The 15,415-nt window shown below is 43.6% G+C and overlaps 1 protein-coding gene across 8 annotated transcripts in view; it reads left to right on the top strand.

Annotated features, from left to right (window-relative positions):
* Positions 1 to 14,611, top strand: part of TNNT3 (troponin T3, fast skeletal type) — a 32,020-nt gene extending 17,409 nt beyond the window's left edge. For 2 of the 8 annotated variants that reach the window (XM_069803632.1, XM_069803635.1), the window contains 10 exons: positions 562 to 579; positions 4,712 to 4,730; positions 5,555 to 5,600; positions 6,449 to 6,565; positions 6,904 to 6,981; positions 7,232 to 7,345; positions 7,543 to 7,652; positions 8,514 to 8,604; positions 11,597 to 11,637; positions 14,212 to 14,611. In XM_069803632.1, the coding sequence (XP_069659733.1) occupies positions 562 to 579; positions 4,712 to 4,730; positions 5,555 to 5,600; positions 6,449 to 6,565; positions 6,904 to 6,981; positions 7,232 to 7,345; positions 7,543 to 7,652; positions 8,514 to 8,604; positions 11,597 to 11,637; positions 14,212 to 14,260 (683 nt within the window). In that variant the 3' untranslated portion in view covers positions 14,261 to 14,611. Of the gene's footprint in view, positions 1 to 133; positions 146 to 561; positions 580 to 4,711; positions 4,731 to 5,554; positions 5,601 to 6,448; positions 6,566 to 6,903; positions 6,982 to 7,231; positions 7,346 to 7,542; positions 7,653 to 8,513; positions 8,605 to 9,294; positions 9,336 to 11,596; positions 11,638 to 14,211 lie in introns of all 8 variants that reach the window. The other 6 variants (XM_069803636.1, XM_069803639.1, XM_069803634.1 and 3 more) reach the window with 5 other exon arrangements.
* Positions 14,612 to 15,415: the final 804 nt, after the last annotated feature.

Below are 15,415 nucleotides of genomic sequence, written 5' to 3' on the forward strand. Positions count from 1 at the left end.
TTTCTTCCCTCTTCCTCTCTGCCCCTCTTCCCCTTTGGCTCAAAAGCTCTTTTGGTGTGTGAAATAACAGGTTTCTCGTTCTCATTCTCTTATTTTCCATCGCATCTTGTTCCATGACACTTCACACCTGAAGTTCATGAGCCAGGTATGTGACATGACTTCTGATTTACTCCACCTAGTTGCAACACAAGAGTGTATGTGTGTGACAGAGAGAACAGGAGTCCTGGGTTGGTAGAAGAGAACAAAACAAGAGAAACAAATATTAACCAAGATGATCACTTGCAGCCCTTTTCTCCTTTAATCTCCATGCTTACTACTACTTTAACCTTACAGCATCTTTAACTCCTGACAGCCTCTCCAGGTACCTTTTCTCCCTGGCTTAATTCACTAATTCCTTTATTTTCTTTTCTTCCTTTATCCCCCTCCCCCCTTCATGCATTCCCTGGTCTCTTTCTCAGGCTTCCAAGAGCTTTAAATATCTGTTCTGTTTTTGTTTTTGTTTGTTTTTTTTCTTCTCTATTTCCTGTCTTTCCATCACTGCTTGCACCATGACACCAACAGAGGAAGCCCCTGAAGAAGGTATGTGATGCATCTACAGACTCTCACCTTTTTTCTCTTTCAGTGCTGAGGAAACAGTGTTAAAAACACTGACCTTGTTCAAGAGCAAAGAGAGCACGGGAGGGAAAAGGTCTCTCTGGATAGCTTTGGATGAACATGGAGAAAAGGGCTGTATGTTTGCCAAATCATATCACCAAAAAGGTCTTTTTTTCTTCTTGTTCCATCTCTAGAGAGTCCAAGGTTCCCAGCGTAGCAGGGAGGGAGTGGGGACAGTTGCTCTTAGGAGAACAATGCTGGTTGTGGATTGACTACTATGCTGCTTCTCTTTTGCTTTTATCCTTCAACCTACAGCTGATGAAGGCGGCGAATTCTATGATGGTAGCTTGGTGTTGTCTTAGGACAACAAAGTTACCTTTCTAACATCTCACCCTTTTTTCCGTATTTGTTTTTGTCCCTCACTTGATTTTAAACTCAGGAACTGGGCTAAAACATCTCTGCCGCGAAGAATCGCTCACTGTGCATATCCAGTCACCCTTGGGGAGTCACTGTTGCACTGAGAAGCCTGTACATCCTCATTAGGATAGTAGATGGTGAAAACCAAGCTCTAGAAGCTTGCTCTGGACTTGTCTTTTAGCTAGAACCTATCGTGTCATAGGTTTCATCGGCAAGCCTTCTCTATCCTCCCAAAAATCAGGAAAGTATCTCTTAAATCATAGTGGCATGCTTGAAAATGGAGCTGAGCCCTGCATAGACATGCCTTTCTCACCCAACCTTAGAAGGTCATGGTCTCCAGGCCTGAATCTACAGATATTTAAACTTCTGCTCCAGCCATTCACTTAAAATTGTGCTAAACATCAAGCATGTGAATAAATTTATTCAGACTGGTGGGGCAGGCCATGGGCTTAAGATAGCGTGTTCATAATAACTTGGTTGAGTGGGTGCTGGAGCACATAGGTGGGCACAAGGCTGATGTGAAAGGACCAAATCTAAATGTTTGCAGAGTCAGTTTTGCTCTTGTATGTGAGTAAGATAACTTAGCCCCCCTGGGCCAAATTCAAAACCAGTTTAAATGTATAGACTGACTCACAGGCTTTTACAGGCCTTTGAAGTAGCTTGGTTGTGTTCTGACTGCCCCAATCCCTAAAACACCTGGCCAGCTGTTTTGAAAGACAAAGCCCAGTGCCACTTGAAACCACCCTGCATTGTCTCCGTTTCCTTGTTTTGTAATTTTTTGTTGTTGTTGTTTGTTTGTTTTAATTTTGCTCATTTTTCAGGCTTTTTCCTTATTTAGGGAAATACGCTGAGGACCTTTCTAAGCCCCTCTCTCTCCTTTTTTTTCTCTTTCTTTCCTTTTATTTTTAATAGCATATTAATTTTTTTTTCCCCCCAAGGACACAGTGTGAGTTAGATATGTTGCTTCTGAAAAGTGGGATTAGGGGAGGATGTTTAGGGATTTCTGAATGAAGTAAAGGCAGTTCAGATGGATTCATAGAGAAGGGGAGCACTGTGTGAATATCTCATAGATTGCGCAGGAGAAAGCAAGGTTGTAATTATGGTGGTGTGTACTCTCCCTGTGCTAACCCTTTTGGAAACCAGAAACTCAGAAACTGTCTAACCACCAGGGCAGTGAACTTGGATTTCCAGTGGCTCTTGCCTTCTTCTGGCAGGGTTGTATGTGGGGATTTTGTCACGGTCCCATGGTTCATTGGCAGAATAACCAGAATGTCAGTCAAAATCTGCCATAGGAACAGGAATTTGCTATGACAATTCCTGCTTGTCAACCAATTTTGGACCAGTTCCTTGACTCAGTGTCATGAAAGAAGGGGCATTTCAAAATAAATCACAACCATGGGCTGCTTTTGGTGCATACAGTATGGACCAATGCTGGGTCATGCACTGCAAAGGACAGATTTATTACTGTTTGTTTTTTAATAAAGGCTCCTATTTCTTTGTTATCCCCTTTTCTGGTTTTCTGGAGGTACCTTTAAATATTCTAACTACAATTTCTTATTTCAAGATCTACTAACCTTAATTTTTCCTTTTATTTTTACAATTGTTTGTTGGTTTAATTAAGTTTAAAGAGCTGATGTGGCAGCTGAAACTAAATTTGCAGTTTTTGACAGACAGATGTCGATCCTGGCAACCAAGGTCAACAAACAAAACCAGTTATTTCCTGTCTACTTCCCTCCCCCCCCCCCCCCCGAAGTGTTGCTAACTGGCAGCTTTAAGCTAAACAGGAACATTTCTGAAAATTATCTGGGTATGTCACAAGGGAAGGGAATCCTGTGTGAATAACATCCCTGATAGACTGGTTAATCATCATTACTTTTCCTCTCTCCAGATAAAAAAAAAAACAATTTAACTAATGTGTTAAGAAGCTCACTGGCTATTTGAAAAGCAAAACAATTTAAAAAGTAACTGGAGAAATACAGAAGTATGCTGTCGGCTAATAGTATTTTTCTTCAGGAGCAATTTGTGGCTTCCTTTATATGAGTGCTCTAAAACACTTTTCTAATTACATGCTGTTTATTTTATTAGCATTGCTTTAGCATCTAGAGGCCTCAATTAAGATTTGTTTTGGTAGGCAGTGTTCTTGAAGTAAATGAGAAAAGCCTACCCCCCAAAATTTCATTACTGAAATTGGTATGGGAAAGTGTGAGAGAAAGGAAAGGTTGGTTTCTGATCTCTTTTACGCATGTCTCATGTCTTTTCTCTTAATTATCTCAATAACCCATTTCCAGCCACCTTCTCAATTTTTTGTTATCCAACATCCTTGCAACTGATGTCTCTAAATATTTTCCAGTATCAGTTTTTGCTATTTTTTTCCTCTTATAGTGTTTCATTTTATTTTATTCTATTCTGTGTCATTTGCTATTCCCAATTTCCTCCATCAGTCCCCAAATAGCTGGATGCAAATAAGCATTTGAAAAAATATAATAGTTTTCTGTATCATGATATGGATAGCAGGGCTTGTGCACCCACTCCTGAGGGGAGGCTGTTTTTACTTTTACTTTACAAAGCTGGTTTTTTTTTTTAACCAGATTCAATAGACTGTGAGCTTTTTACCTCAGTTCCTCCCACTGAACCAACACAGGGAGAGTCTTGTACTGCAGAATCCAGCAGCATCCCTGAAAGTTCAAATGTAGTGTGTGGTTATGAAAGTCAACCTGGGTCCCTGTGAGACTGGGTTTAATTTACTTCTGTTTGTGAGAATAACAGTGCTGAACTTACTGGCATTACACTGGAGTTAATAATTAAAGTTTAAAAGGCATAGCAGGGAGGGGAATTGAGCACAAGCACAAATGTTAAGCAAGTAACTCGTAAGACAGCACATTTCTGAGAGCCAGGGAAAGGTCACTTGTTGCATGGGAGCACTTCTGACTGCCAGAGGGCCCAAGCTGACGGTCTCTGTGATGGTTTAGCCTGCCTGTCAGGGCATTATACCTCTCCTGGAGATGCAATATGCTGCGAATTTTGCATGTACCTCAGCAGGAGAGGATGCTTGCTAAGAGAGGATGGCCTTTTCAAGCTGGGTTTGAGGAGCACCACACAGTGCAGAACAATAAGCATCTTCCCCACGGCACCAAGATATCTCAGGGACATGTGCCCTAAGCTATCTTGGGAGTCAATGAACCTGGAGAAAATGTGTGTCAGGAAGCTTTTTGCCTCCTGGCCTCCATGTGGGGCATTTGAGCAAAACTGGCAAAGCCTAGTTATCATTGACATTTCTGTGAATTCAGGTTAACTTTAGTGAAAGAAGTGCTGATTGGAAAAGGCAACATTTTCTTCTACCCTCCAGCCCAGCTGTCCTCCTTACAGCTTTGGTAAGGATGGGTTGAGAAAAATAATTTTTCATTTACATGAAACCATTGCTTTCCAGATGCTACGTTTGGGACTTTTACACAGTCTCTTGATTATTTTCTGCCAAATTCTGTTTCAAGGGTAAAAACAGATTCACTCCTAGCAAAAGGGGTTTGTGAGTGTGTGTATTTCTTTTGGAAGTCCTTGAGAATTAACCAGGTTCTCTGGGATATTTCCCCCAGGATTAAATCTCCCTTCCCTCCTTTTACTTTAGCAGCTGGCATGATCTCTGTCGTTCTAATTGTTCTCCCTCTTTTTCCCTTCCTGTTTTGCTCCATGTTTCCAAATACAGAGGAGAAGCCTAGAATAAAGTAAGTATGAGGGGCAGGGAGTTTCAAAACCCTGGCATAATTTTTCTGATCTAGCAGAAGCTGTTGTCTATTAGGCAAATGGCCACTAGAAGCTTTTATCCAACCCTCCCTTATGCAACATCCAGCTGTTCCTGCATGCCTTTCCAGGATGTCTGCTTCTGCCAGAGGATGCCTTGGAAGTAGTTACTGGCCAGGGTCTTAAGGCCAGTTCCTGATAAAGTCAGAGGACTTGTGAACTGTCCAAGATACAGTGGTCTCACAGTACCCCAAGATATAGGCAGCTCAACAGTAAATCCTCTGTAAATCCCTCTGGCTGGGAAACTACCCATCCATCCTGGACTGCTGACAGTAGGAAGGGTGGCAAATGTTGGGCTGGGCTGACTTGAACTTAACTAAGGTTTCCTATGGACCTATGGCTCTGGGTCCCAGCACCTTACCTTCCCACTCTGCCAGCTGCCCAGAACGGAGTGTGCAGCGCTGCACCAACAGCCTCGTGGACCAATGTCTTCCCATGTGATAGGGAATGACCATAGGCTTTGGGAATGAAAAGGGTTTTTAGGGGTAGCTCCCTGCCCTGCGTGACCTTCCAGGAAGGACAATGGTCCTTAGTCCTATTCTGGAGTAGTTTTCCATTGACTTGCTGTTTCACCACTCTGTATCTCCATCAACATTCCTCCTTGTCAGCATCATTCCTGAGGGCAGGTCAGGTCAGGATGTGGTATTTAAAAAGCTGCCTGTTCTTTAAGATGAAAATCCTTTTTTTGTTGTTTGTTTGTTTTGTTTCTTTTTTCTTTTCTTTTTTTTTTTTTTTTGGCTCTCTGCAGACTAACTGCTCCTAAAATACCAGAGGGTGAGAAAGTAGATTTTGATGTAAGTATTCCTGAAACTGGCTGTGTTTGTCTGTCTGTACCTGAGCCATACACACACGTGCAAACCCACATAACTCCTCCTGTATTGGATACTGCTGAGGATAAAGTAAAGGACAAAAGTATGGATGCTTTGCTGCCTGTTTTCAGTGAAAGGCTACTCTCTGCTCCCTGAAACTCTCTGGATGCATTCCTTGCTAATGTGACTAAGCTAAAATCATGTATTTCTTTTTTTTTCTCCTTGAATCTTTGAAGCCAATATGTGAAGAAAGGAGAAAGTAAGTGTTCTAGAAGATCTCAGATCCCCTGTCCCATTGTTGTAAATGGTTTGAAAGTTGCAGGTTGAAATAAAACAGGCTATATGCATCTGTTGCTGAGAAACACTACCTAAAATGACAATATAATTTTAATAATAAACAGAGATCCAAATACCTTCCTAGAAAGTTGATAGAAAAAAGAAGCAGGTCTGGTGTTGAAAATCTCCACAAAAATATCTGCTTTGCCCAAAAATTCAGGAACATTTTCTAGGTAAGATTCATATCCAAAAGCAAAGAGGAGGCAGCTAAGTATATGCAAATATAGGCAGCTAAGCAAAGCCAGGGCTAAAATGTGGTGTAGGGGAATGGGAGATGTGGATTCTGTTCCCTTCTGGGCTCCTGACTGTCACCTGGATGAATCTCTGACTGTCTCTGTCCTGCATCAACAGCCATTTAAGCTTATGCCATAGATTTCTACAGATACCTGCAGACATTTTCTGCTTTTGTTTCTCTGTGTAGGCAGGGTGCTGGGAATGTCCAGGGCACATTCCTAGAGCAATATGGGCTTACTTAATGCATTTGCCTGCTTTTCTAGGACATCCAAAAGAAAAGGCAGAACAAAGACCTGATTGAACTGCAGGCCTTGATTGACAGCCACTTTGAAGCCAGGAGAAAGGAAGAGGAAGAGCTGGTTGCCCTCAAGGAGAGGATTGTGAGTCCTTATACTGCCATTTCCCTGTACTAGATTGAGAGATCCTCTGTAGATGGGAATTTGAATCCATTAGTCCACTGTCAGACTTTGGCAGAAAGCTGTATTGCCATGTACAGAAGCGACGGCTCATTCACCACCAAATGGCTTCTCCCCACATCTGTCCCCTCTCTCAGCCTCTTGTTTTACACCTGAGAATTGCATGAGACCCTTCTGCACGTTCTGGCAAGGGAGTAGGTAGCTCACTCTCTATGAACCAAAGCTCTTGCTAGTAGGGCGTAATACTGGAGGTAGATAAAGCCACAATAATGACTCAATGCCTCTGCCACTGCTTCTTGCAGGAGAAGCGCAGAGCTGAAAGAGCAGAGCAACAGAGAATCCGGGCTGAGAAGGAGAAGGAGCGTCAGGCAAGGCTTGCAGTAAGTGTCTTTGCAACTCTTTCCTTGTCTCAGCATCAATTGGAGGAGATCTCTAGAGACAGAAAAAAACTACAGGTTCTGCCTTTCAGTGTGAAGAAGTGACCACCCTCTTAAAGCAAGGGCAGGAAACAGGAGTTGCCAATTCTCATCAACATGCTTATCTGATCACATTCCCTGCAGTGACACTGACTGTTGGCGAAGCTGTCAGTCTCCCCTAGAGTAACTTGCTTCTGTGTGTTGCACTCCACAGGAGGAAAAGGCAAGGAGAGAGGAAGAAGATGCCAAGAGAAAAGCTGAGGATGATCTCAAGAAGAAGAAAGCTCTGTCCTCCATGGGTGCCACATACAGCAGCTATCTGGCTAAGGTAAAAAGCATGGATTGGTGGATGAAATATTAAATGTTAAACCACGGCGTTGACTGGGAACAGTGTTTATTACAAGTTGAGAAAACAGCTCAACTTTTCTTCTTCTGGATCCCTAGCGGCTTGTCTTATATGCTCTGAAATAATTTAATTCAGCCTGAATTTCTGCAGTCTAATGTTAATTAATGTTCTGAAAATAGGCTGATCAGAAGAGAGGAAAGAAGCAAACAGCTAGAGAGACAAAGAAGAAGGTCCTGGCAGAGAGGCGCAAGCCCTTGAACATCGACCACCTTAATGAAGATAAGCTGAGGTAACATGCTTATGCTAACTTACTGGATGTAATCCACTGAAATTTGGTCTTACTCTCCTGGAATCTTTGCTGGTAAAAAAATGAGGTAGAGGAGAGGGCCTTCCTTGAAATTCATCACGGGACGATGTTAAGTTGTGCCCTTCCTTGATCTGGAGAATGGAGGGGAAATAGGGATGGGGAGAATTGTTGAAATCGTTTGGTAGCCATCTAGCCATGCTCCTGGCATAGCTCCATTAGCCTCTCCTGCTAATTAGGATTAGTCATTTACAGGACTAGGTACAAACTTTAAACCCAGCTCTGACATTAGTTGAACAAGCCTAGAGATTGGTATCTGTAGCATTCCCAGGGGTGAGTTAGAGCTGCTAAGGTACGAGTTTGGATCTCCACCGAGGCTGGAGGCTTGGGTGCAGAGCAGTCATCAGATGATCGTCTGGACTCCACATGTTGCAGTTTACACATGATTGAAAGATGAGGTTGGCTCACCTCAGCCCTGAAACAGATGAGATTCCACAATGGCAGCTGCTCTGCTTGCCTGGGTGGCCTTCACAGTCCTCCTTCCTTCTCATCTGATTCCCCTGGAATCCTTCATTAAGAGTTAGGGGGAAAAACAAATCTGTAGGAAATACGTTAGTGTGTGACACATGCAAGAGTGCAAGTCTTAAAGGTTCTCAAGTGAGAAGGTGAGAAAAATGTGACCTTTAAAATGGTCAGTAGCTTTCAGAGAACGGAAAGGGTTTGCAGGAAGATGTGTGAACTGCATTAAATAAAACATAAAAAGCCTTATTGCTAGTGATGTGAAAATCATAGAAAATATATGATGTGGTGTGTTTCTCCCATTTTGCTTTCCCCATAAACACACAGGGACAAGGCTAAGGAGCTGTGGGACTGGTTATACCAGCTGGAGACTGAAAAGTATGACTTTACAGAGCAGATCAAGAGGAAAAAATACGAGGTGAGTTGAGAAGCCATTTTGCTAACGGCACCGGGTCCAATATGTAAAAATCTCTGTGACTCCTCTGGCAAAAGCCATGTGGTGATGTCATTTGGGTCTCCAATGCCCTTTTGCAATATTTAAGCAGCAAGACACCTGGAACTGCATTCCCCTAACATACATACTTGGACTGGATTTCATATTTTAGGCTGAAATTGAATAGACTGCTCTCAAGGTTTTCAGCGCCCCATGGAAAGGCAATCCCAATGGAAAATGGACTCTCCACCCTCTGCTCAAACACATCTTGTTCATTCTTATTTATCTATAGGTAACTGTGGCCTGAAAATGCCATAATTCTCAATTCACTCATCTCCATTGCAAAGTAATATTTCTAAATCCATGTTTGATTTTACACTTGAATGTTGTAAGGTTATTCCCATCCGAGACAGATTCCCTGTGGACTGAGCTCTCTGGGGTCACTGAAAACTGTCTCCAGACAGGAGCGTCTGGCTGAAGTGTCATATGGTAACAGAAAGTGGATATGTTTCCTTCAGTCACAGGACAGGGCTGCACTCATCTACGTCAGGTTTCAGTGGCTGAGAAATCCTACTGGATCTCTCTCCTTCTCGCTCTCCTTTTAATTCCCAATCACACAGACACATCCTGACAGGGAATGAGCAACACCAATGTAACTATCTCAATCTCTCTTAGATTTTAACACTGCGTTGCAGGGTGCAGGAGCTTTCCAAGTTGTAAGTACAATGAACTTGCCTGTATAACAGCAGAAGCAAAGGCTACCAAATGCATGAGCCTGCTGCATGGTCAGAGGCCAGGTGCCAGACAGAAACTGGCACTTGGCTCCAACTGCAGAGAGAAAAGAGAAAACTGGATCTTGTGTCTCTCCCTTCACTTCCTTTTTCTCTCCCTTTCCATTCTTTGCAAAGAGATGAAGTGGTAATTTAGGAAAAGAGTTGGGGTCCAACAGGGATGTGGCTAAAGACCTGAGCATGCAACCCACTCAGACCATCTTGAAAATAATTCCCTATCCAAAACTCTAGCATTGCGTATGTGAGTCACCCTGATGCACCTGGGATACATACAGAAGCTTAGGGATGCATGTGTAATAGGTCGAACTTCACAAAAACCAATGGTATGGGGTTTGGAAAGATTCTCCACCTTGTGGCATGTCCTTACCCACATCCAAAATACTGGAGAGGGCTAGCTTAAGGATAACAGGTCAACTGGGTGTGGAAAAACAGGAATTAAGGCAGTGCCAGGGGAGACGTATATGCTACGGTAACAAAACCTCTGCATAAACAAAGGATGGGTGGCTGCTGATGAAAAGCAAGGAGAGAAAGTACAAAGAATGAGCAAAGTAGAAGGAAAATGCACAGCTGAGATGGGAGAAGAAAAGTAGAAGAACAAAGGGAAGATGATAGCAGGAAAAAAGTGAGGAGAAAGGTAAGTACAAACAGCAAAGGGAATGAAGGAGACACAAGCAAGGATGCAAGGGAGAGAAAAAGGAAGGAACTGGGACACACAAGAGCGGAGCTCTTCTTTAGCTCTAATGTCTGTTGCTCTGGTGCTTCATTGGAAAGTGAGTGTTATAGTCACTATCACAAGGTTATCATTGAAGGTAAGTCTTAAGTCCTTGGGTCAAACTGAAGACAGCTGATTCTCCTCCACTCTTGGGAAAAATACTCTGTTGCAAAAAATAATTTGAACTGCTGTGGCAGATATTAAAACTTCCATGAGTAAGTACAAAAGCAGGTGATTTGCTGATCTTTCCTTTCTTGTGTTGTCCTGTTCCCGCTAACGTTTCAGTCTCTTATTTTGCTTCTGTTTGCCATGGAAAGACAAGAGCCAGGAAATACCGGTTGTTGGGCCAACCTGAATGTATGAGTTTTGTTTTTCTTGTTTTGCATGCGGGGAATGTCAAGTCCTGCTTTAAATATTCAAATGTTGGGTCATCAGTTCTTGGACCTGCACAGCCAGTGGAGGACTTCGCCTCTGCTTTTGGTGTAATTCAAAGCATATGTCTTGGCAAGTGCATTTTTCCACGCCAGCAAAACTAGGTAGAACCCTGACTTGGTTACAAATGAGAAGGTGAAGGGGCAAAAGAGGGCTCTCTATCACACCCTAGCTCTTGTGGGCTTTTCCAGTACCTGAGCCGGAAGAGTCCTAGGATTTCAGTAGCAAGTCCACGGCTATGGGCCAGGACTGAGGTGTTAAGTCAGGCCATAAGGTGTTCATCCTATGCAAGGTAGGTGTTTGCTTTCCCATGCATCAGGTTGAAATATGCAGTTTACCCATGGATAAACAAAGAGACACTCCATCTTGTAAGACAGACTCTCTAGTAGCTTGAAGGTCTTCAGAGCCCCCACTTCAACCTTTTCCTCTGTGGCTGCTGAAGCTCTCCTTGAATATTTTCTTCTTCAGCCCCTTTAAAAGTCATCTTCTCTTATTAGGTGAGTGGCTGGGAAGGTGGTGACTGCTGCAAGCTCCTCACCTCCTGCTCTGCCAGCCAGCAAAGGTACTCCAGCAGAATCTTCCATTCTTGAGGTTCCCATCCAAAGACCACTGAAGCTCTTTGAGCTTACACACTTCCTAATGTGTAGGAGTAGGGGGAAGAGTGAGAAGGTGAGGTTGACACATACAGGTGATGGAGCCATCCAAGAGCTTTCCAGCTAGCCAGGGTGACACTCATTCTGGTTCACTTGCCTGCAGTTTCACATGTGAGTTTGTAGGAGATTAATTTGTATACATAGGAATTCTTCTAATAAGGGCTATAAAATTCTAGCTCTTCTTTCCCTTGACATGTGAAATTGGCTTGCAGATTTATTGCCAAGGAGTAACATTTCTGTCATTAAAGCAAAGGTGAGCTTTTATTTCAAAGGAAGTATTAACCCCTACCATAGGCACCTCTTTCCAGCACTTCAGCAGATAAAACTCCCCCCTCTGTGAGGGAACAAGGTTTATCACTAAAAACCCTGGTCATGTATGTTGTTTGCAGATTGTCACCCTCAGGAACCGGATCGATCAGGCTCAGAAGCAGTAAGTACCTATATCCCCTTCCTAGCTCCTGGCTTGGGGATATCTTCTCAGTGTTCAAAATAGTCACTTCAGCCTCAACACCAGCATTTTCTTATTGCAATGAAATGAGGCTAGAGATGGAAGGGCAACTCCCATCCTGCCTCACACTGAGAAAATGAATGGGAAACTGAAGTGAATGTAACAGCTAACAAGAAAAAATCATGTTTCTTCACACCATGTCTGCAAAATTTCCATCTGTTTATTGCTGGGGTTTTCAAACACCTGACTGAGGTGCTTTGAATACTTGAGGGAATACAACCATTGTTTACGAAGGGTAAACAAGTGGTTGCTAAGATTATAAGGAATGGTGTGTAAGAAGACTAACATCATGCAATTACTGTTGTGAGTTCTTTTCACTTATCATCTCTCTCCCACTTGCCTTCCCACAAGACTTCTTTTTAATTAGATTTTTTTGAGTCTTACATCCTTAACTGTTCTAGGTGTTTACAGTGAACTTATGACAGACCAGGGCTAGACAAAGCCTGGGGGCCAGGGCATGTAGAAAACTAACAGACACAGGGAAGGAACTGCAGGGAAGTAAGGGAGGAGAGCTCTCCAGTGGTGGGATTTGATCTTCACTGTGCTTCTGTATCTTAGCAAAACCATGCCAGGAATGAAGTGGTGGGATTTGTTCTTCACTGTGCTTCTGTATCTTAGCAAAGCCATGCCAGGAATGAAGTGGTGGTCTTTGGTGATGTCTTTGGATGACAGGAGTGACCAGACACTGCCTTCCCACTTCCCCAAGCCACCCTACTTTATCAGATGAATGTAACACTGGGGGCTCAGTTGTCTGTAGATGCCAAACATAAGGCTTGACCTTCCCGTGGTATTTTCTGTACAGAGCTGTAGGCTGATAAATCTCAGCAGAATGTGCAGCTGCAGAAGGATGCCATGGTTTGTCTGGGTGTTGCTGCTCTTCTGGGGGGCACCACCACACCACCCACAACAGGCTGTACCATTACTGCATGCTTGGTCCCCCAAAAGACATGATACTCTCTCAGGACATCATTTGAAAAGGTTGCACTGAGAGGCCCACAGCTCATGAGATTTCTGTGTACTTAAATTTCTATGCACACTAGACTGTATCATTCCAAAGCAATGCCCGCTAATGTGTTATACAAGGATCAAATGATCCTTTTGCTTCAGACTTTATTAAGTCTCCTTAAGCACACTCTAAAGGTTAGGCATAACATCAAACCTCACAGGCGCTTGTGGAGATAAAAGGACTCTGCCTTCGTTTGAGGAGCTATGCAGTTTCTATACTGGGTTTTGAACCTGCGGAAAGGCTGGCAAAAGGGACACTGAGATGAACTTAAGATAAGCAGAAAACGCTTTGCGCTCTCTCTCATATAGGTCAATTTTTCAAATAGACCAAGTCTTACTTGGTCAAAAGGTAAAGTATCCACTATGTGTACGTCTGTGTCACTGTGCTACATCCTTCTGTAAATATGGCTAGCGCTCTTGAACCAATCCATGGGGCAGCACCACAAAAATCTCCCCACATGCGTCGTCCACATTTTTTTCTGCTCCCTGGAGGAATCAATGGTTCTGAAGAAGGCCCCTCTGTTGATAGCAAGGCCCCATCACCTTGTGCTTGGCCCCCAACCCCATGATCTGCTATGTCAAACAGCTGCCCCCAGTTTGCATGTGCTTTGGTTCAAGAAGCAGCCTCATCACCGTATGTGTGAGATGGAAAGGTTTGGTGGTGTGCCAAGCCCCCAAAGCCAAGGTGCTGCCTATGGGAGCCAGTGCAGAATCTAACTCGACTAACTTCACACCTGGCCCCTCTCTGACTCCAGGCGTGCGTGCTTCTCAGTCAGAAGGTAAGTGGCTTGCATGTAGGATTGCCCTTCTGTGTGCAAGAAGATACTATTTGGAGAGAGTTTGCCTCAGGTGTTTTGCGTGGGGAGTGTAGCTGGACTGCTCACACACACAGCACGAGCAAGATGAGGATGCTGATATGAGGGGAGGCCTAAAAAGTTGTTTGGACTGTTTTGGAGTCTCTTGCTCTTGTGATATAAGGAAGAAGCCACTCTGGCTTTGCTAGAGCAAAGCAGTTATTAGTGGTATTTAAATTATTGCTCAGCTTTTTGCCTCCACTACTAGATGACTAGAGCATCTGGGGAATTTGACCAGAGCTCCCTGATAATGAGGAAATTTTGTCCAGAAACAGCTCTAAATCCTAAAATCCAGATCATAGCAGATTTGAATTCAGGAAACATCTAGTCTGCGGCTGGATAGGCCTGTCATTTAGATTTAGGACCACCTGGACTTCTGTCCTGATAATGCAGAAAGCTGGAAAGGTCCACCTCTTTCAGGCATGCACATCCTGGCCTTTCACTAAGAGCCTGAGGAGGAATCTCCTTCCACAATATTGACAATATTTTTCTCAGGATGTGCTCTATGGCAGGTGTGCCCAACATGTGAGAAATGAAAGCAGCTCAAACATAATCTAGGCACCAGAAACGCGCAGTGGTCACAGAGCCCCACCGCTTCCATTGTGCTGACATGTTTTTCTTTCCTTTTGTATTGTAGCAGCAAGAAGGCAGGAGCCAAGGGCAAGGTTGGCGGGCGCTGGAAGTAAAGAACGAGGCAAGATGGCCCTTAGTGGCATGCCGAAACCCTGCTGGTCTCCTCTTTCTTCCTTCATGAATCACTTGTGTTCCCACGCCTCAACGATAACAAAAATTGCAACATCAGTCTGGGTTGGCTATTGCTGCTGCTTTTCTTCTTTTTCTTTCTGGAGGGGTCTGGCGGCTTCCTCAGTCAAAAGGAAGGAGGTTCCCTGTGGAACTGAGATGACTCCTTGCTGGCATCTTCAATTCCTGCTGAGCATGTCCTTTATCGTTCTGACACCAGCCCTATGCTGTCCTGTAGATTGCTGTGTACAAATCTTTGGATTTTGTAAATAAAGCATGACCAGTACCTACTCCAATGACAGCCCTCTGGAATGGTGTTTTCTACTTTATTTAATAGCATCCCATTTTGCAAGGATTTGGGAGTTGGTCCAAATTCTTTCTTACTACTGTTTGATCCAGCTCTACAACTAGGAATGAGGCTCAGTATCATCAACAAAGACCCAAGACTGGGGGCCTGTTTTACAGCTGCTATCCAGGCAGATAACAAAAGCTGACTGTTCTGGCCAAGCTCATAATCTGGATGCCAAATGCAGTTAAAATTGACTTAAAAGTTTGAGTGATGAAGGGAATCGTAGTATCAGGAACAAAGGAACAAATCCATAGAAGTGGTAGTTTTCAGCACACAGCATTTCTTAAATGCAGACAAGTCACAGTGCAATACAGAGAATGATTTATTCAAATACTACATTACAATATTTATTGAGGCAGTTAACCTACATATAATACTAAAGCCCAATACTAAAGTGTGAATTACTTGGTTAATTCAGTGTAGATGTCAAAACACAAATTTGGGATGTGAGCTGTAGGGCCTTTTGTCTCTGCCAACCCTTGAAACGCCCTGTTGGAGGGAAGTCCACCAGGGATGGTGGTTCTCTGCTGTGTTTCCAAACTTCTGGCTGTTTCTGGTGCCTACGTTCACGCTCTGGCTCTCTGTCAGCACATGCTGTGGCATCATAGATTTGTGAGAGTCATTTAGGTGGGAAGGGACCTTCAAAGATCATCTAGTCCAACCCCCGTGCCGTAGGCAGGGACATCTATCACTAGATGAGGTTGCTCAAAGCCCTGTCCAACCAGACCTTGAACACTTCCAGTGCGACGGG

Source organism: Haliaeetus albicilla, chromosome 16, assembly GCF_947461875.1.
Source record: "Haliaeetus albicilla chromosome 16, bHalAlb1.1, whole genome shotgun sequence".
In the NCBI taxonomy this organism is placed as follows: Eukaryota; Metazoa; Chordata; class Aves; order Accipitriformes; family Accipitridae; genus Haliaeetus; species Haliaeetus albicilla.